Source organism: Plectrocnemia conspersa, unplaced genomic scaffold (assembly GCF_051122295.1).
Source record: "Plectrocnemia conspersa isolate PC_06_02 unplaced genomic scaffold, ASM5112229v1 ptg000005l, whole genome shotgun sequence".
Lineage (NCBI taxonomy): Eukaryota > Metazoa > Arthropoda > Insecta > Trichoptera > Polycentropodidae > Plectrocnemia > Plectrocnemia conspersa.
Window position 1 is genome coordinate 24,581,413 of NW_028277169.1, and position 23,321 is coordinate 24,604,733.

General features: G+C 29.3%; 2 protein-coding genes across 4 annotated transcripts in view; one reads left to right on the top strand and one right to left on the bottom strand.

Annotated features, from left to right (window-relative positions):
• Positions 1 to 336: 336 nt before the first annotated feature.
• LOC148235257 (retinol dehydrogenase 11-like) lies at positions 337 to 2,459 on the bottom strand. Its single transcript, XM_088185774.1, has 5 exons — positions 2,303 to 2,459; positions 1,913 to 2,043; positions 1,654 to 1,852; positions 1,330 to 1,515; positions 337 to 805 (listed from the first exon to the last, which is right to left on the bottom strand). The coding sequence occupies exons 1-5, from the start codon at positions 2,445 to 2,447 to the stop codon at positions 501 to 503; spliced, it is 966 nt and encodes a 321-aa protein (XP_088041900.1). The 5' UTR covers positions 2,448 to 2,459; the 3' UTR covers positions 337 to 500.
• A 10,189-nt stretch (positions 2,460 to 12,648) lies between these two features.
• The window catches only part of LOC148235258 (estradiol 17-beta-dehydrogenase 11-like), a 32,913-nt gene continuing 22,240 nt past the window's right edge, over positions 12,649 to 23,321 (top strand). Inside the window, exon 1 of one of the 3 annotated variants that reach the window (XM_088185747.1) lies at positions 12,649 to 12,900. The gene's annotated coding sequence lies outside the window, so the exon portion shown is untranslated. The remainder of the gene's footprint in view (positions 12,901 to 23,321) is intronic. The other 2 variants (XM_088185748.1, XM_088185749.1) reach the window with 2 other exon arrangements.

The following is a 23,321-nucleotide window of genomic DNA, read 5'->3' on the forward strand; positions in this document are numbered from 1 at the left end:
ATGATGAACCTAAGAAAGCCGAGGAAGTAGCCTCTTTTCACTTCATGTCAGACCAAAGCCTAAAATACTAGAGTTCAACTCAATCTTCGAAGACAACTTGAAGATTATGCGACTCAAACAAAACTATACTAATTACACAAGTTGTACGCGAATATAAAATCTATTGTGAATGTAATAATAATTAATAAAAATAATGCAGTCACAAACAACTTCATTGATGACTATTAATTTTGCATTTTTATATGAGTAATATACATTATTAATAATTACGATCGGTGACTCTATGTTCGTCACAGAAACCATCATAGTTTTATGTTACATAAAATAATAACACAATTTTATTTAATATTATATTTATTTATATATCTTTCAAGTAAATATATTCATAAAACTATCATAAATTTGTGTACTTTTTATAAAATAGAATGTATTTAATATATTATAAAATTTAAGATTTCACAGCTCACATAAATGGTCCACTTAAAAATATAATACAAATATTAATAATGTTTCTCTTCCGGCTGCAACTTTACACATTCTTCGCTCTTATCCCACAATTGCTTTGCAAACTCGACATCTTTTGCTTTATCGGACATCGTTGCAATTTTGCAATCAACAAAATATTCACCAGAAACATTTTCCACTTCCGGAGACACAGCGAGATATATAATAGTTTGAGCTCCTTCTTCGGCTGTCTTATAAAACAATTTTATAAGACCATGAAATGGTACTCTGAACCATCCCGGAAGATTTCTGAATATTTCCGTCATAACAACGCCAGGATGGAGTGAATTTGCAATCACACCTGAAATTCACAATAATTATATTATGAGAGTGAGTCAAATGAAAATATGAAAAAAACCCTGCTCTATTGTTCTAGTTAATTTGTGTTTTATAAAAATAGCCACAGTACTAAAATAGCAATCTGTTTTTTTTGTGTAGTACATGGAAGAAAGCAATTAATGAAGGTTTAGTATGATGATGCATGTCTATCACTCTAGCGAGTGTACCAATGGACTAGAAAATTATTAAAATGTACGAGTTCTCTTCTCGGCCAGATCTCACTGAATCACACAGCAGAATCTAATGAAGCAAGTAAATATTTACAGAAAATTTAATGTTTTGTATAATAATATAACATTAACTAAACGAGCAGTAAGAGAACGCTGTTGTATAGATTTACAGATTTCACTAAGAATCATCCAAAACTTGCAATCGGATTGAAAATGCTCAGACCTATACTGCTCGTTCACCATTTGCAATGATTACGATTTAACATTTAAATTTGACTTTTACTTTAACATAAATTATATACCGAGTTATTAATACCTGATCCTGGGAGACGGCGTGCAATTTCATTTGCTGTTACAATGTTTCCTAGTTTACTATTGCAATAAACTATGGCGTCTTTACAATATTTGTCCATGTTGATATCGTCCAAATCGATCTTAGCCCATCTGTGACCCAATGCCGATACATTTACTATCCGACTCGGTGCAGATTCTTTGATTCTGCCTACATTTAAATATAGTTAAAAAGTAACACATATAGAAAAGATGGAATTATATTATAAAAACACAATTGTTTAAATATCTTGTAAGTTAAAATGACTTTGTATTGGGGTCTTTATATAATTAATAAATATTATAATACCTAGCAGTAAATTAGTAAGCAAAAACGGTCCGAAGTGATTAACTTGCAATCCAATCTGATTTCCATCTTCCGATTTATAATTTCCCAAAGCGGCAGCTCCGGCGTTGTTCACTAAAATATCGATTTTAGGTTCATTCTCCAATATATCTTTAGCGAACAATCTTACCGAAGCCAATGAAGCAAAATCAATCTTTTTCACCTGTGAATTAGTTTAAATAATAAGTATTTGATTGTGTATTTGATATAATAATAAACATACGTAAATATTATTGTTTCCTGTCTCCGTTACAATCGTCTTTCTTGCTTCTTCAGCTTTAGCCAAATCTCTACAGGCCAAAATTACTTTTGCTCCCCTTCTAGCAAAATCTTTCGCCGCCTCATATCCAATACCTAGAAAAACATAAACATTTACACTATTAATTCCACTTATCTGAAACTAAGATAAACATGTAATTATGTTAGATAAAACCAATTCAAGTTACATAACGCAATGTTATCATAAAATTATTATAATTAAATAAATATTATTTTAGGTAGTCATTAAATTTATATTAAAATTAAAAAAAAAATTGGCCATAACAACTATAATAGTGTGCAATTTTGTAAACTTATTACGACTTAAAAATTAATGTTATGCAAGAAATAATACCTGTATTGGAACCGGTGACAATGGCGGTTTTTCCGATTAATTTAATGTTAGGATCGCACTTTCCTGACGACATTTTCAGATACAATTTTAAAAGAGCTAAACCGGCGCCGCCGGTAGCTATTGCCCCCCAAACTGACAGCGACATTGTTTTCGTAAGTGTTGCCATATTAGAAAATAAAATTGTAAATGAAGCACAATTTCTACATCTTTTCGTCAGTTTTATCGATTATTAATCGATTTTCGTTACAACTAACCGTGTATAGGTTTTTAAATTTACTGTTTTCTATTTTAACACTCCGTTAGTGGCACCTTTATAGTTTGCACGGATCTGTGAGATCCACGACCGAAAATCGATCATTTAGTGACAAATACGTATTTCGTTTGGAAAAAGGTTAAAGAATAAATCAAATGTATTAATATAAAACTTTTATTTGAAAAAAATATTAACTCTAACATAAAAAAAAATATTGCAAAAAACTTGAAAATTTACTTTGAAAACGAAATAATTAGACTTAGAAAATAAAAACTGACTTTAAAGTTATTGCAAAACATTAGAATGACTCTCACTAAAATTCACTTGATATCATGAATATCCTTATGGGGCACGGTTATGGAATGGTTTAAATGAGATCGGTGGCCGAGGTTTTGCCAGTCGTCGTGGCCAACTAAAGAATATCATTGCTCTTCATCATAGAGGACAAAGGAGGACAACATAAGGACAAAAATTTTGAAGAGGGCAATCCTCAATTTATTTTAAAAGAACATCTGGTCACCTTAGTTAAGCCTGAGCTCTTACCTGAGCTGTCAATAGTAACAACCGCTATCGGGTAAACAAACACGAAACTATTGATGGTCTCCAGCATCATAAAATAATTTAAAGAGACTGATATGAAATATCAGAGACGTGGGAAAGGGGAAATGTAGCAGTCAGTCACGACTCCAAATAAAAATATTATGAAATATTTGGGGTTTTGTTCAGTTGAAAGGCGCAGTAAATTCTAAAAAGTCGTGAAATTATAGTGAAATATAGAAAATTTTAATGAATACATCAGTTCGGTATCTAAATTGTCTCTAAACCCCCAACTTGGTATTCCAATAAATAAAAACATAAAATATTTAAATATAAATAATATTAAACGAATTTAATTTTTAAATATTTTGCATTAAAACTATATTGCTGAAAATTGTCACATTTTTAAAAGAATTTTCTGATAACATTTGTTTAATTAATAAATTTAGAATAAATACAGTTATTTAATCAACAGATGGCAGTACTATTTTCATAAAATATAAAATTCATTTGTTAGTCGTTAATCGTTAATAAATTATTTAGTGTAAGTATTAAATACAAAAATATTTAGTTATTCATCTCAATCACAGATTTTTTATTTATTACAGACGTGTTTCGGTTATATAATTGCGTTTAGTAGCTGAGGTGTTATTTGATTGGTTAGTATTCAAGAAAATCCCAAGAATCGATGCGGTTATTACCAATGATATCATCCTTCTAGCCAATTTACGGTAAGTTTATCGTTTCACCTTTGTTTTTTGTCTTCCGTTCTACGTCAACCGCAAATTATGATCGTTTGGCGAATCAACTGCAATGATGTTCTTCAATTAACTATTTTTTTCATAATTTCCATAGCCTTCGAATGGCGATTCGCTTTGAGCATTCTTTTTTGCCCAACGACCAACGTAAACAAATAAAAAAACAAGCTTATAATATTTTCGCACTCTCATGATTCTCTTGAGTTGCAATATTCAAATTCTGAAGTTCAAATCTGATAGCTTTTTTTATTTAACTCTTGAATAGATCAGTTATGCTAAAGATAAAATTTCCATTAAATTCAGTGTTCTAATTCGAGGATCATTTGACAAAAAATATTTTTATTATACCGGGTAGCGACATACTTTCTGATAACATATTTTGTTTTTATTTTAAAAACAAAATATGGACTATACTATAAAACTCCTTATATCACAAATAAATAAATAATACTATTTAGTGTTATTGTATAAAAATAATAATAATATAGACAAAAGTATATGTGAATTAACAGTCATTAAAAAACATATATAACACACAAAAAAAAACGTGGACCATTTTGCCACGAAACATAATTTTTTTAGAAATATTTCAATAATCTTTCAATTTCCTTAAATAATATGGAGGTGAATAATTGATCGCGCAGCTAGAAAATTAACTTAAAAAATGTATAAAATTAATGAAAATATATAATATGTAAAATAATGTGCTTATCTAGCTTGTTTAACTTCTTCCCTAATAGAAATGCTGTTCTTCTTGTTTCTATAAGATCTACCTCACTTGCAATTTTTAAAATAAATGAGTGCCTGTTTATTTTTTTTAATCTTCCGTTGCAACACGACAGGCGTTAATTCAATACGTTACAACGGGGTAAACACAAGCAGCATCAACAAGTAATTAGTGAGACATACATAGACCGTAGTCTGTAAATCAATGACATCCATTTTTTTACAATTAATAGATTAGCTAATTTTTTAAATTAAATTATTCATAACGATATTCAGAAATATAATTATATAATTTTTACTAATTCCATAATTTTTAATTTACTTTTATCCATGTTTATCTTAAGCGGCCGGTTATCTTATAAGTGTACATTAATTTATTATTAAATCATGTCATGTTACAATATATCCTGTATATAAATCGTTAATTGTGCCCGAAAGGAAATTTTAGCGCCATATCGCTTGTTCGTTGCTCTCAAAATTACTTTCTGGCGTTGTTTCTACGCATGTTCATATACATTCAAATCCATTAATTTATATGATTCATTGCAACATGTACAGTTTAATTACAATGCGACAATTCAGGGCGTTTACAACAAATATAAATAAGTCTTTGGTAAATGTGTGGTTAAATAAGACACATACTAGCCGTTTAAAAACGTTTTAATTATTGTTAAGTGTTACATGTTCAAATAGCTCGTCTTTCTCGTCACATCGGCAAAACTAATTAGTTCTTTCCGTCGTCACATCGTCAGTATGTGTTGCTAGTGTGCCGCACAGCTACATGTTAGCTAACTGAATCAGCTCCAACAACTCCATCTTGGTAGAGCCTTAGAAAATAATATTTACTATGTTAATTTTCTATAAGAATATTCCTTGTAAAATTAGTAGTTTACAAAACATTCTATAAATTGATTTAATTTTATATATTGATTTTTCATTAAAGTATCATTAGGTTTATTTACATTAACATTTTCCGTATTTTTAAGCTCAAAGAAAAAATAATTTATCATGTTTTTGTAAATACAATGTCTTAAACTGCTGCTTATTTAGTTTATCTTAAAATCTGATTCACACTTGATGTAATCTGAATGTATAAAATTTATCTATTTGCAGCGGATTACAATTTTATTTTAAAATATATATTTTATCTGATAAACGCATGGTTTGAGGGGCTTGTAAAATTTATACATTGTAGCTATGATATAAATAGTCTTAGATTTTTAGTATTAAAACATGAATTTTATTACAGTTCTTTGTCAATTTAATTACTGACTGAATAATTTGCTGCTTTTATTATAATTTCAAGGCTAATAATTGAAGGTTTTTTTGCAAAAATAATATTACACAGAGTCCACGCACTTATTTATCTATTATAAGTCAAACAGGCACCGGAATGTAGCACTCGTCAATGGTTGACCGTGACTGGCTTTCGGTATTTGCACTTTGCAAAAGCAAACTGTGTTTCGAAAGGGTTCCGACATCGAAAAGTCTTAGAAGCTCTTTTGCTAACCTAGATTTTGTATAAAGAAAAGACAACAAAAGATATGTACACTCGGATTACAGTCTCGCTTTTGTCTTTAACCTAATTTTTTGGCGATAAACGTTAAATACGAAAATTAACGGTAATATCGTACATATCAGCGGTTCTCCAATTATACATGTGCAATATGTAAAAAGAGAAAGGCTCTGTGACTGTTGTATTATTTATATATTTATAATAAAAAAATGTGATACCTGCATAAATGCATTTAATGATGTATCTTATGCCATAAACTTAAGTTAAACTAGTGATCATTTGGAAGGACGATATACACATACATAACCGTTTAGGCTTTTATGTATATTAGGACTTGATAATAATTAATTAGAAAAAGTACCAATAGGCAGCAAGTAATTTCTGTATTTAATAGACATTGTAAAAAAATTAAATAATTTCAAGTGGATGTGTAAATAGTTAAGATTAATATATTCATAAACGTATTTTTTAATACTGCTTTTTCTTTATATTTTTTCATACTATTATTATTAGCGTTAAACACTTCAAACTCGTAGTAAAAAATATAGCGACTGTTATTATTTACATAAGTAGGTATATACATAAAAAGTATCATTTATTTATTTACATATGTAGATGTATATGAATAATATTATGAGTAATTATATTATGTATGTTATAAATACATGTTGTAGATTATAAATCTACATAAAGGTTGCATGTCTGGTTTTCTTCAATAGTAATTATTTATTAGAATATTTTATAACGATGCTTTAAAATATCTGCATTTATTGCTCAATAATAATTCTTAGCTTATTCAGATTTTCGATAAGGTATATACAATGTTAAACAAGGTTAGTGATATAATTATACACCTGGCAATTATAGATCTCATATGACATATTAATAACAATTATTAATGGGTTTAAAGAGGAAAATCTTTTATTGTATTATGCTACAAAAAAAAACTGTTGTTTTCCTCATTTGAGTTTCTCCCCATCTTTGTAACACGACCTAACAGCTTTCGGCTATAAATAACATTGTTCCAATTTATATTGATTAACATCAAATGTTTGCATCGGCATATATTTTGCATTAAAAATTAAAGTCAATATTTTTTAGAAAAATATTAGCCTTGGGCGAATAGTAATTTGCAAGCTTCCTGAATATTAGACACGGTATTTTGATAAACTATTATTAAAACTGTTCTGTAGCAGAATTTTTAAAAGTTTTTTTTTTAATTTAGATTGTTTCTTAACAATTTATAAATTGTACAATTAAGACAGGGTCATTTTATAGTGAAAAATATTTTTTTTTTGTATGAAGTGTATGCTAATTTATAACTTAAAATAAATATTTAAGAACAGATGTAATCTAATATATTTTTAATAAACCATATACTTGATATTTTATAATATTCGTTTTTGATAAACATTTTTTTCCAAATGGCGTCAGCGGCTGATAGCAATTGGCTCCTATGTGACGCCTTATGTCGTGAACGGCTCATAATGTAATGATGGATTATAAAGTGATTTACTGGACAATTATAGTGATTTCAAGTAAATTGCATTATTGATTGAAACCTAGTATTAATGTTTGTATTTTTTAAATTACGATGTTTTGTTGATATACATTTATATTTTTGTTGATATACATCAATTATATTTATAAAACAAAAAATAGGCCTAGAGAACTCTTCGGATGTCAATTTGATAAAACAATGTTATTAAGACCATTGCCAAAGTAATCAAAAATCCAAATACTAATTCGTAGTTTTTATTTATTTTTAGAATATCGTACTATATAAATAATGTGCATTGAAGGTTAAATAGGTTACTCAAATAAGTTACACTCGAAACTCGATAAATTTTTTTTTTAAAGAAACAGCACGCAAGCATGTATTTAGATGTTCTTAGAAATAATTGTGGTAACAAATTAGACTATCGAAAAAAGGCTTGTTAAAAGTATTTTTAACGAGTAAGTGTTCAGAATAGTTGTAATACATGTAAAACAACTATCGTATATTCGAAAATCATTACAGAAAATATCACTTATAAGCAATGCAAGAAAGTGGCGGTTTACATATTAGGTGTAAATTATCCATATCCAATTTTAGGTGAAATTTTACTTAGTAAAGCCTTTTTGCTTTTACTATTCTGATTTTTAAATATTCATAATAAGAAGTACATAATTCTAAAAACAGCTTTGCAAGATAATTAGGCAACTGAAATGTTCGCTATATTTTTTTTGTTTAATATACTATATAAGCTGTTCTATATGAGCTGAAGTAGTTCATTATCAGAGAAATTTCAATACCTAATATGTACGACCTAGTTCTATTTTAATTAATCATCACGATATTCATCCGTGATATTCGGAAAATCGTCTGTGATGATCGATCGAAATTATAATTATATAATAATTACTAATTCTGATCTCCCAGACACAATAGAAATTTAAAAACACTAAGGTCCATATCTGATTCGAACACAGGTCTTTCAGGTCGATAATCGGCGACTTATGTATATCACTCGCCTATCGTAAGTTATACCCTGAATATTTCTATTTAAATGGCCAGTAAGAATCGTTTACTTAAGCTTAAAAATAACAGTTCTAATAGGATAATTTATTTTGTCAGTGAATTATTTAAACGGTCCTGTAATTAAAAATATAAGGGTCTTTTTTATATAATTAGTGAAATGGCTCCGTAAAAATTGAATAAATGTATATATTATTATGTAGTGTTGGTATTGTTGCTATGATCAATTAATAGTCGCAATCGGAACTTTACTGTAACCATTTTTTTAAAAAAGATCCTGACAGTAAATCAATAATATTACTGTTAGTTTTTTTTAATTATCTGACCATTTAATTTATTGTAATAAAGTTTTACTTCGTTTACTTCCTAATGATCATATTTATATACCTATGTATTATATTTAACACGTTTTAGAAATGTTGTGTTGATTATTCACATTATTTATTTTGTTTTTAATTATTTTATCATAAAAATACATATTTTTTATGGTTTTGGAAAGTAGATATGTGCAAAAAATTGGACCTTGTATTTTTTTATATTTAGGACCCTAGAAAAAGCTACTAGCGCTACTTCATTTGCTTAACTTCCATAAAAAATTCTATGATTGATATGATTTCGATCCAAAAATGCCTTCGCCTTTAGCAATAACTTCTGTGGTGTTTTAATCGGTTTTATTAATAATTATTCTCGTTACCGAGCGTTCCCACTGCGACGGCCCCGACACGATTTTATTGCTTTTGACGTGGATTTTTGACTTCTGAGAAGCGATAATTGTTTTTTGCGCTCTCCTATTGGTTAAAATTTGGTTTAGATGTGCTTCATTTGATTAGGTTGTGATATTGTTATAAAAAGTCTAAATGTTAATTTATTAAAATATATATTAAATGGTTAAAATAAAAATAGCATACGGTCAGAATAAAAATATAGGACGAGCATGTGAATTAAAAAATATTTTAACATTTATGAATATGGATATAATATATAAATATGAATATGAATATGAATATAAATGGGCAATAGATTATTTATTTTATAAATATATTGCTCGCACCAAACCTGTTTGACAGGTTAGGTGTGAGCGAGCGGTAGCGAGAAAACGTTAGTCAGAACATTGAACACTCCAATTTAATTGTATGTAGGGCGCGAATTTATTCAGAGCTTCGAACGAAGCGGGTATAACGACAGAGCGGCGGCGAAAAGCACGCTTGGTTTGTTGTGTTGACATCTGACAATATTGAGCCCAACCAAACAAGTTAGCCTTAAAACACATTGATAATGAACTGGCAACATGCGAATGACAGTTGTACTCATCTTCAGCGTTACAGCAATAACAATAATGCCAACAGAAAAAAAAAATGATTCTGGCTATCTGTTCAAATATTTTTACCATTTAATATAAATTCTGATTATCTAATATTTATTCTGGCAACTAATGTTCTGACCTTTTTGTAGTTACTTCAAAGCTAATATCCAAAAGTTATGTTAAGGAAAAGTTTTGCAAAATATGTTTCTAATGGGCATTAAAAGTTGTGATACAGTGCTTTATTTGGTAAGACTGGTTTCGTACAAATCAGGCTTATATATGTAAAAGTTTTAAAATATACACCTCCAATATGCAAAACGTAGATATTACATATGTGTATATAATAAAATGTTTGATGATTTTATTTTTTTATAAAATGTAAATTTAATATTTTTTAGAAAATATTTAATATAATAAGACTATTTATAATATAGTAAAAAATACGCAAAAAAGAACGATTACTTAATGAGTAACACTTTCATAAAGTTGGGTGGTTTAATCATAGCAATCGTATCCTATTTATGCGAAATTTACCTCTCGTTTTCAGATGTATTCTGATCCATCATTGCTTAACTTATTTCTGTTACATTTTCGAGATATCTCGTAATTCACATTTGGTAGCATTTATTTTGTAGCTGCTGAATGATCTCGTTGAAGTAATCAATTGATCACTTAATGATTCATAGATCTGCACATGTTTTTAAGTCACATCCTCATTCTGTATAACTTGGCTGACTTCTAAAATATCATTCCAAAAGTTCAACATAAAGACAAATTCTAATTCTAATTAAGTATAATAGTATTTGCTTTTATTTTAGTATCTCATCATCTACACAATCATGCGCTTTTAAAAAATTGAATTAAGATTTCAATATTGTTACTGTAGCCGCAGCACGTGCCTCCTAGATGGGAGGCATTTGACACCGGATGGTGTCAGAGAGGGATCTTAAGACACTTCTGTTTCCAATACAACTTCCCGCGGTTGGTTGATGCTGAAAAAAATACAAATTAACCGCCTTTTGGCAGCATCATTAGATTTAGTGAATCGGCTGCACATTTTTACTGCATCCCCTTGTAACGCCTCGGTATGTTAACAGCATTTTCGAAAGCTTACATCTTCGCGTATATAATGTCTGAATTACTTCATTGCTAAAAACGTCAAAAATATCATAATATGTTTTCATTCTTTAAATATCACTTAACTGGTCAAAATGTGACGAACCTCGTGTTGAATCCACTGATATACTAAATATACTAAAAAAGATTTTATTTCATCAATTATGTGGGCGTGGACCTTTCGAGCCATTAATTTAATCAGTTTCTCGCAGATGGTTTTTGACAGGTACGAAGATATTCCTAAAAAGGATTTGCTAAAAATGGATTAAATCGAGCAATGAGCTATTGTTAGAAAATGCAGAAAAAATAAAATTATAAAATAAATATACTTTATACTTATACATATATTTGTATATAATAGGAGCGTGTACAGAAATGTATATGTTTCCCAATTTTTCAGACATTCGACCAGTCTATCTTTTATAATATGATCAGTTCGTACTAAACTAAGTTTAAGCGAATCCATTCCTGTCAAACGGATTCCATAATGGAAAAAATGCGTTCAAGTAAACGCGTTACTGATTGTAGTAGATTTTGGAGTCTTTATTTCAGTTATATTCTCCACTATTTAAAAAAATGTTATCTAGATCTGTTACGTGCTTAAACACATTGTGTACTTGGTATAATATATACGGTGTTTTTTGCCTAAACTACAACACAATATGTATAGTATCGTGTTCTCCAAAAACGGAGTCCGAAGAATGATCGCCAAACCCATGAATGTGGTTATGGTTTCAAGTAAATGTTGCCAGTTTTATGAGTACTAACATATTTAGCTGTTTATGGATTTTCAAGTATTGATTTTTCTTGTATGTGTATTTTTGTAGTGCCCATTTCTCCTGATGCCCTAAGCACGTGCTTATATTGCTTAATGGTTAATCCTGCCCTGAACTCAACCACCATACTCACCAAACATCTCGCCAATTAACCATTTCGATAACTTCCCACATGGTAGTCTTCAATAACCAAGCTACTTCTAAAAGTGCAATTCGAGAACTCCGTAATTTTATGTCACTGGAATATATAAACATGTAATTAATTGCTAGAATGTGTCTATTTAAATAATGTTTCAATCGATAAAGCTAACGGCTGAAGGTCGCGTGGAGGACAATGGTCCTCCACTTCCTTTTATCCATTTTTACTTATTCTATATTAAAACTCGTGTATAATACATTTCTTCAAACAATATTTATTTGAACAGCGAAATTAAAATAATGTACTACAAGGTGTTTTTGAATAACCTTTCTAATGTAACTGTACATTTCTAACTATGATTTGCTAACTATATGCAATGTTTCTATGAACTAAAATAAAAACAATTGCTGGCCATCTCCGGGTTGTTTGTTAAACGTCGTAGTGCGAACAAAGCTGGTTCACCACATAGACCCCGGCCCGGTTGAATTAGTAACGGCATACCTAGATGAAATAATTGATTTTAAGCATTATACTTTTTTTTTAATTTTTCAGTCGAAGCGTCGTAGCTTGAGGACTACCTGTATATAGAAATTAATAAATCTAGCATCGCATTTGTTTAAATTTTGAACTAGCCGCTAGGGTGAGTTTTCCCCATAGCGGATGAAAAGCCGAGCTTAGTTCGGCGTCCGGCCGCCAGGCGGCGCCGGAGTCGAAGGTTGGGGAACGGTGGGGTAGCAGCCCTCGAGATGACTCTGCCCCTTCTCTACGGACTCGGACGACTGCAGAGTCTCGCTCCACGGAGCCTCCGCGCGACAGTCGTTCTCCATCGCCGAGAGCGCTTTGTGCGGTTTGCTCCGTCCGCGGCGCCAAATTCGAACTGTCAAACGAGGGGTAAGACCTTAGCAGTCAAATCGATCGTTTGGCCCTAAACCAAAGTGAGCGACCATTACCGCTAGGTGATTTTCAATATTTTTTATTATTATCTTTTGGCCGTAACGTATATTATCGCGGGGTAAAACTGATATGATTAATTACTTAGTTTTTGTTTGTTGAATAAACATCCGCAAATTCATTAACGATGCATATAATGACTCAAATGCTACTTCCGCATGCGTATAATAAACAAAGGTTTTTTTGCAAGTGCGTTATGGTGCAATTTACGGTAGCGCACGACAGTTTGTATTATTAGTTAATTAAATCAATAACTCAACGAGAGCTATTTCCATAACACTAATACGAATAGCATTTATTGTATAACGCTATGTATGCTAATTACTTTGTTAATTAGCGGCTGTTTTTCCCGGTTCATACGGTAAATTGAAAAAACTTTTTTATGAAAAGGGGGAGAGAGAGTTTATAGTATAGGATGATTTTCTTTTACATATTTTGTTATTTTCTTCAAATCTCGAAAAATCTAGTCAATTACATAATAAATCCGTAGATATGTTTAAAATATTAACGGCGAACGCAACATGCAACGCCTCCCATACTCCCACCACTCCAGATTACCAGAACCTTGCCGCTTTGTATGTGATCTTGGATTAAATCTTCTTAATTCCCTTCAAACCCGATTCACTTTTGCTGATATTTTAGCTTTTTTGTGGATTGTAAATTTTAAATGTAGGCTAACAACAAATTATATATTTGATCAATTGCACTATTTATTTATATTAATGTATATGCTTTATATCATGATTATTAAGTGATCGTTAACTTTGGTACACATAGGCTCACATTTATTTTTTTATTATTTTATATATTCATAAATATTGCGAGCATTAAATAATCGAATTAGGTTTTTAAAATATTGATTTATAGTACACTTAAAAAATACGTATCTGCACAAATGCAAGGGTCAATGCTAGTTCGCCCTTAATATTCAAAAGTACTCAAATAATTTTGATCTACAAGTAGATATGAAAAATGTAAACTCTCATTCTCTCACCAATTTTATAACACTTTAATAGTTGATTACATTGAAACGTCAATTTGTTGAGTTCATTGTTAATATTCTTTAATATTCGTTAATATCTGTTTCGCAACAAAACATTTATTAAGTTACTAAATATTTAGTTTAATTATTGACAATAGATGTAATTAGTATTTTCTAGAATCTGCTCATATTATCGCGCTTTATGCTCATAATTTTACACTTTTTGTTAGTGTTACTCATTAATACCATTTAAGCAGATGAAAAATATACAAGCTTTCCAAACAGCAAGACGGCTGAATCCCAATTTATTTAGAATTAACATTATTTTTGCCAGAATATTAAATGACAGAATATTAAATGACAGAATATTTTAAACATCGAAGAGCTAATGCTTTTGTGCTATATTTTTTTTTTGTATTATTTTATTTTACACAAAATAAACATAATTAACTAATAAACATTAAAACATACATATATAGAATAACAAAAAATATTATATTTAGGGTGCCAACTCCCCCCCCCCTCTTTTGGCCCAATTTAGGTTTAACAAAATTATCTTTATATATTGCCATTTTAAGTCGTTTTAATAAATCAAAAATATTTATCAGATCATGATAAGATAAGAAACATATAAAAATCATGTAAAAATCAATATAAGGCATCGTGTTTCGTATAATTAAAAATATTATTATTAAACTATAGAGGATTTTTATCTATACATGAGATATAATGGTTTTTAGTTACACAATTAGTTCAGATTTTCATATATTTTTTTAAAAAATTAATTGTATAGTATATGTAATTCAGTTATTCAATAACAAAAAGTAGAGCTTACAAATGTTTGATAACATATTTGGTAAAATAAAACTTAAACTATTCTTTCACACACATCTGCATTATAAAAATTTTCAGGTAGATTTAAATATAAATATGCAGTTAGCTTGCCCTCTAAATATGTATTTCTATTTTTTATTTTATTTAACCACTTTTCCTCCAATTAAAGATGTTAAAAAAGATACAGAAAGGCTATACGTGAATCAGATAAGGAAAAAACATTACAATAAGACAATTTTGTGAATTTTTAATAAAAGTAACTTCAATATATAAAGTATTATTGTCGTTCTTATAAGACGTTCACTACATTATATGCTATTTACAATTATTAGTTACTTTACTTTGACTTTTCAACATTATCAATTGTTAAAAAATAGAACTTCTCTTACCAATGTACACGAAATAGACGCGTGAATAGATGACAAATCGCTATTACTAAACCAAATAAATACATCAATTTATTGCGGCTGGTGTAAAAAATTATTGACTTGATTAGTTCTAAGTATCTGCTAGTATTCAAATACAAATCTTAGATACTACGTCATTTTATTACGAATGTATAATCTTTTTATTAAATGATAATACTTAGGTATATCAAAAAAGTAGTGACTTATCTCTAATCTTATAAGAAATCTTATAAGCACGATAGAAATTATTGAAAATATAACACTGTGAGGTTCGAACTGGCATTTTAATTTCAATAAAGCTTACAAGCAATTATTTTAAACTTGTAAGTTTGTTCTTAAACACACAAAAAATACGTTAAAATAATAATAATATCTTAACAACTATAAGCACGATTTCTTATTTCTTTATTTAATAATGCTTTTAAAAATTTCACATTCGCACCTATTCGCATTTTAACTTATTGTAAAAAAATTATATATCTCCATCACAATGCAATAAAATCTACGTTTTCACACACAGAAATACATAGCTTTTCATTATCAATTATGTAATTTCATTTTGGAAACTCAGATTTGATATTTAAAATAAGAACAACATAAGTAATATACGACTTATATGGTTGTTGTATTATAATATAAATGTGCATTTCGCCTATGCTATTTTTAAAAAATAGTGTCATAATTTTAATCTTATATCCTAATCTACCTCTAGGTCTTACAATGTACATTTTTATGTATTTCGATGATACCGGAAAAGCTGTATAGTGCAGTCAGCGTAAAAAAGGCACAATAAACTTGGAAATTGCAACCAGAATAGTATAGTAATCGTTGCAAATGACCCTTGTTTATTAATATATGTATATAGTGTGCAATGATTCAGTATGAATCGCAGTTTACGCACGCGACAATTTAACCGCGGAAGGTTTCACTGCAATGTTTTTTTTTTGTAAACGAGTATCATCACTCACGTATTTCGCGCGCGTCCGAACATGACAGCGAAAGTTTCGGTAAAATTAATTTACTTACAATAGTGACAGTTTTCGATTGGTATACCAATAAGTCGTGTGTGTGTATTTTCCCCTGTTTTTAAAATTTCTCCATTTCGCAACACAGATACGAAAAAACTCTTATTTAGATTAATCCCAACTTGATGCAATTAACAGTGTCATATTTTTTAGCACTGCATAATTTCGACATGTTGAATTAAATCTACGTTTGCGAAAGGCTGTCTTATTTTTTGCACAAAACTATTGCAACAAATTGACGGACTGTTGCTAACCAATTCGGGTTTACACAAGTTACTTTTTAATAGTGATTTTAATTGCACGTACATCAACAGATGTCTGATATTTTTCGTATAAGTTTTCATGATCTTATCCTACATTCGACGCTTTGACTATTAAATGGCAAAGCGTCATTTATATTCCATACGCAAGATCTTCTTATAGTTTGTCGTGCACGTTTTAAATATGGTGACTGGTGAGTACATTATTATTACTTTGTAAGGAAGTAATACATTATGTAGTATAGTTTTTAAATTACAGTTTAAATTACGTCACCTTAACATTTAATATTGCGGTTCATTTCTTATACCCATAGTGATTGAAGCTCTACATTAACTCAATTTATTATCTCCGTTTATTATACATACTTGTGTTTCATAGAATTAAACACATTTAGTTTAGATTCGCGAAACCTTACGAAACCTCAGCAGCTCGGTGCTCTCTGCCAAAATGATTGACCTTTGATTTCACAGAGCAGAATTTCACGTGAACAACAAACACAAACAGGAAAATTGAGTCATACAAAATAAATGAAAAACGAGGTTTAGCGCAACTTAACCACTCGATGAAATAGTAAAAAAATTCAAGGATTCACGCGTGTGTCATGATTTTTTAAGTGTTGTAGACGTTAAATTTGATTTGATTAATACGACAATATTTCCTAGCTTAAAATATAATTATAAAAATAAAGATATCGGTTAAAATAATGTCATGCTTATCAATTATCGATAAGTAATACATATAGCTAATAAATATTGCATACTTTCCCATTAACAGTTATCACCTACCATTCATCTGCGTCGGTCAGTATATTGTTGTTATATTTAATTGTCTGTAAATATGTTTGTAATTTGTTTAGCGCGTCAATTAACACAGCACTGTTTAAGAACATATATGTGCAATAATTATTATACTCACACGTTTGAGAAACAGATATCTCATTGTTAAAAATATTTCTTATTGATTTTTTAATGAAATTTGCATAACATGTTATGAATTTATTTTGTCCACCTTTCTATCGCGTGTAATTTGAACAAATGATTTTTTTTAGACTCGACGACCACAACCTTATTGAATGTTTTTATCAAATTATTTTGTGTTATTATATATAAAAGTACTTAAATGCTATAACATGCAAGCTTTGATAAAGGTAGTTTTAATTTTTAATTATTGATTTATAGCAAAAATACAAAAATGTATGTATTTTCTTCTTTGATATGCATGAGACTACATATAGTTAAATTAATCTAAAATGTGTTATTTTTAATGATAGTAAATACATTTGCGTAATTTAAAAAATATTTATATGTAGTTAATGTTATTTTTATAAAGAGCATGCATGACATAATTTTTTATTTTTTATTAAAATTTTCGTTGTAACCTGACAGGCGTAAGCCCAATGCGTTACAACGGGGTAAATCTGTACCAACTGAGTAAGTCAATCAGATATAATGAATACATACAAGTACGTATTAACCGGTGACATATGTATTAATATTTAAAAATTATGTGTATTATAATTTATAACCAATAGATGTCATTGCAGCTGGGGACGGTTTTTTTAATAATAGCGTATTTTTTATAAATAAAAATTCGAGTGCCGCTGCCGGGGCTCGAACCTGCCACCTCAGAGTTACTAGTCTGACACGTTACAGACTACGCTATTTCATCCTTATTTTCTATCTATAATATTTTTTCCTCCTGATTTTATGTTCGAAATAAATAAAACAATCATGAAACATTTTTGCCAATAATGTAATATTTAGCTTATAAAAATTGAGTTCATTTTTTAATCTGCTGTACAAACAAAAGTTTATACTGTATTTTATTTGAATTTGATAACGATACTTTTATTTATAAAAAGCGTGAATTCATGAAAGAAAGCAACATTTTCCTCGTCCTGAAATAACGAAAGAAACACAAATAGAAATCATGAAAAAAAACACAAGTTAAAAAACATGTTTTTGCCTTAAGTACCATATTTAACTTTCAAAACGTTCCGTTAGCATTTATTTTACCTGTTGGTTTTAAATATTGTTGCCGTTTTCAAAGAATGCTAATGCTTTTATTTGAAAGAACCCGCAAAAGTTTTTAACCGTTTTATTATGAATAGCTAACGATTCTTTTATGAAAGGTATGCATAACATAATTCTCATGATATTTTTGGATGAAATTAAATTTAATGTAAATATTTTTTATTTTAAAGATTCATGATAGAGAACACCGGTTTCTCCTTTTAAAGTAACTTTTAGCAAGAATTGTTGAAATACGCGTATTGAAAGAACGTTTTTATTTATAAAAAATGCGCTATTATAAAATAAATATAATTTATAATTTCAGCTGCAATCTATTAGTTATAAATTATATTACACAATATTTTTAATTATTAATATAGACTTTCAGTCTGTAGTTAATAATTATTATATCTGATTGATTTACATAATTCGTACAGATTTACCCTGCTGTAACACATTGGGCTTACGCCTTTGAGGTTACAACGGAAGATTTAATAAAAATAAAATAATAATGATTACTAATTATTATCTCCCAGACGAAATATTTTTAATAAAACACTATGATTCATATGATTTTGAACTCAGTATTAGGAACTGACAATCGTGCTGGTGTGTTTTTATTACTTGCTGGTTCTACATATCATATTTTAGTCCTCTTCAAGCAATACAAGTAAACGAAACGTAATGCTAATTGTTCCAAGCCTTCCAATTTGTTTGAGTTTATATGTATTGCACCCCTTAATCAAATTAAAAGGAACGTGGCAGGGACTATTTTTTGCCTTGCATTATTTTAATAATAACCTTTTATTGCTTTTTTACTATTGTGGGGATAATATACTAATGTAGATTTTTATAATAGGTGGAATTTTAGACTTATGAAATATTAAAGATGATTCATTTCTTGGTAATTTTGCCCTTTTATGTTTTACATGAAAAATATGAAATATGGATATATGTATATGAATAATAGTAGTAGAATATTTATAGTTTATAACAAAACATTATATTGCATTTTTTCATGATATATTTTTTTCAATTGTATTGTGCGATAAAATTAATATATTGTACAATACGTGAATACTACGATTTAAGAGATTTTTTTTCTTTTTGCTTCTCTTGGGGGATGAGCCTATGCAGTTTATTAAATGCAGCGCCGAGCACATTGCGGGGGCGTGCGTTAATAACAAAATTTCAAACGTGGAAAAAAATATTTTTGCATAAAATTACCAATACTAGTAGGACTAGATTATTCTATAAGCATATTATTTATATTTGATCGAGGAAAAAAACAAACATGATTTTTTTTTAATAATAAAAAACTCACATAAACTAACATTAATTTAAACCAAAACAATAACACAAACACAGTCAGGTTTTAAAACAAATTATTTAGAGATTTAGTTGCCCGTGACTAAATACACATTTCAGAAAGTCCTTTAAAATGTTGATGATCATTGAACATTCCAAAGGTGTAGATTTAGAAGAAGCGTGTTATTTGTAATATAATTTTAGTCAAACAATGACTCATGATGCTCAGTATTTTATTTTATAGTATAGTTTTATCCTTAAATTTTTATTATGCTGCAGGAATTAAATCCCGGTGCTCTATTGAAATATGTCTGAAAACTTGGAATTAGTAATGTTGTCATTTATATTATATAATACTTCGTTTTGATTCGATAAGATATCGATATGATTAACCAATGTTAAGCTTGGCATGTATGCTATTAAGGAGCACAATATACTACATATTTCACATACATTTATATCGATATATATTTACAGTGATTTTTATTGTTTATTGAAATTATCCAACCATAGTTTTTTGCACGCGCAAAAATATGTTGCAATCGTTCCAAACAAGCAATAATTTCGTCGAATAACGAGATCATTTTGCACATTTTTTTTGCATTATTGCAGTAATTACTTATAAAGCAGAACAATGCCAAATATATGAATTGCACGCTTTCGCCTTGATCGATTTACTTCGTTGTTCTCCAATTACTGAAAAAATATTGCACATACACGTGTGTTCACTTTTCCATCACCGTGTTGTTTATCTAAAATCGTCTGCCGATTGTTGTTTCACCTTGCTGATAAGATGATATTTTATTATTGTTTACATGCATTACCGAATGTCCCATATAAACACGTACACTACCATTTCGATACTCGCTTTGGAACGCATCGGTACAATCCAGCGATAGCAAACCTTGACACGCGCGTCAACGAAACAATCCGGTATGGTGGTATATAAGTATGCATGCGAATAAACGATATTATTCATATTGATAATGCTGAAAAAAAGAAGGTTCCAATTAGCGGCGTGCAATCCGACCAGTTTTTTTTTTAATTTTTATTATTTATTATTAAACGGAGGCATTCACTCACTTGCATCGTTTCAACACTTCCACCGTACAGTCCGTTCAAGACTCGCAACGTGTCGCAAGTATTTAGCTAAAATTACAATTTATCATTTCGCGCTGTTAGATTGCAAGAAAGCAGCAGCAGTAAGTAGCCTTGACTCGCATCGCAAGTGCCGCACTTAGACCACCTGTAAATAGTACAATATAATAATAATGGTTAACCCACATTTCGACACTGTTGCTTTTTTACCCTCGCGAAAGTGGTGGAAAAAAAGTAATTTGCATCTTTGAGTTTCGGTGGTGTAATTGTATCGCTTTTGAACGGTTCAAGTTTTGTGCAATTGCCTTATAGAAGCGAAAGTGATCCCTCGCTTTTGAGAAATAACTCGATCCATCGGCCTTCTCTTAAGGTTACATTCGACCTCGCCGATTCATCCATGACTGAAGACTCTTTTCAGGACATTACTCTTGAAGCAATTGAGCAGTTATTTGCATACTAGCTTTAAAGGTCATTGTATGGTTTAAATTATTGCATATAATATACAGCCTTTGCAATAATAATGTGGCAACCCTTAAAATGGTGTGTAATTCTGACCGAAATATTTTAGCAAGCAGTTTTAACCGTAATTCTGAGAACTATACAAATAAATTTGTCGTTTTTAATTGCTTATATGTGTTTTAAAAAAGGGTTGCAGTTCTTGTTCAGTTGTTCAGTTGCATGATTTCGGCTTTTATTTGTCATTATGATTTTTTTGCATTTAAAGCAATAATTTTTCAAAGTTTTTTAGCAAAGAGTCTAACTGATTGCGTAGTACCCAAAGTCAGATATAGTGGCGGAAGCGTTATGGTCTGGGCGTTGTAAAATTGTAGATGGAATGGAAAAAATTATCTCCATCCACCCGCAAGTCATTAGTTGACGGTATGCCTGAAATTATAGCTAAGGGTGGGCTTACAAAATATTAAAAATAAGCTTAAAATAAACACTTTAAAGAACCTTAGTCGGTATTATATTTATATTTTAATGATTTTTTAAGATATAACACATTTATTGGGGTGCCCCATTATTATGACCAAGCCTGTACTCTTAATTGGTAAATATCATAACTCATAATCAATGCTTCGTTGCATTATATATGCTTTTTCTCAATTATTAACTTTAGTTAGTTATATGCCTGTAACATTTATCGTTCGATTAGTCTGTCTTAAGACAGACTTACCACTTAATATTGTTATTTCGCGAAACTGCTATATACGTATACTGCTGTGCAAAATATTTTAACTCCTGCATTGTGTCGTTTCTGTTGAAACTTGAGATCTCAATTTCATCATTTGATGTTTTCTGAGAGTCTGCTAAAGTATTTTGGTTATTTTACATTCAAAGAAAAGCAAAATTATAAATAATCTTGCTACTCAAAATAAAAAAAACTTAAATTTTATTATTTTAATTTATGCAATGAATGGAAATTATTATTTATTTATTTTATTAATTTATTTAGCTTAATAGCTAATTCTTACACTAAACAAATTTTAACTAAACATACATATAATATATAACATAAACAGAAAATAAAAAATACTTAATATTATAATTTATTTATTAATGCATGAAGGTGTTTTTTTATTCTATTTAGGAAACTCGTTACAGTTATATTTTTTCGGATTATCCTAGGAATATTATTGTACAAATTCACACCTCTATAGATAATTCCCCTGGCCGTACTCGTTTTCTTATACCTAACTATCCTCAATTTTTTTTTATTTCTAGTATTAAATCTGTGTACATCTTTATTTCTTATTAAATATTTTTATTAACTTATAAATAAATACTAAAACATTCATCTTCAATATTTCTTGAACATTTAACCATTCCAAAATATTAATCATACTTCTACAACTAGTAAATATATTTTTATTTAAGATTACTCTCACTGCCCTATTTTGTAATTTTTGCAACATCAATTTATCTAATGTATTAAATATATCTAATATTGTTGCACAATAGTAATAATAAATGCAGATACGATCTGTGATGTTCTAACCGTATTTAAGTGCTTTTAAAGAAGAGTGGAAGTTTAAGTCGACTATTAGAAAAATCCGAAATGACATCTCTGATTCTAAGCCAGAAATTCTCAGATTATCCCTCAAAAAAATCTACAAAAAATCAGTCCCAAAATATGTCATTTCAGTAAATCATAGTTCATCTGCACTTGGATATTACACTATGTTTAAAAAATACGATAGCTATTCTAACCAGTATTACTATACATTATTTACATTAACACAGTCAGTTCGAGAGCTATTTTCATAATTGAGAATGAGATGGCAAGTTTGGATTTACGCCACTACTATTAGCCCTAAAGCAAACGATACGGATATACGTTCGATATACTTATCATTACTCAGAATGACTAAAAATATAAAAAAATATGGTAATGATTATATAAACAAGAGTAATGATTAGTGTATCAAACATATATTCGAATCGTATGCTTTAGAGCTATCGATAGGGACGTAAACTCAAACTTGCCATCTCTTTCTC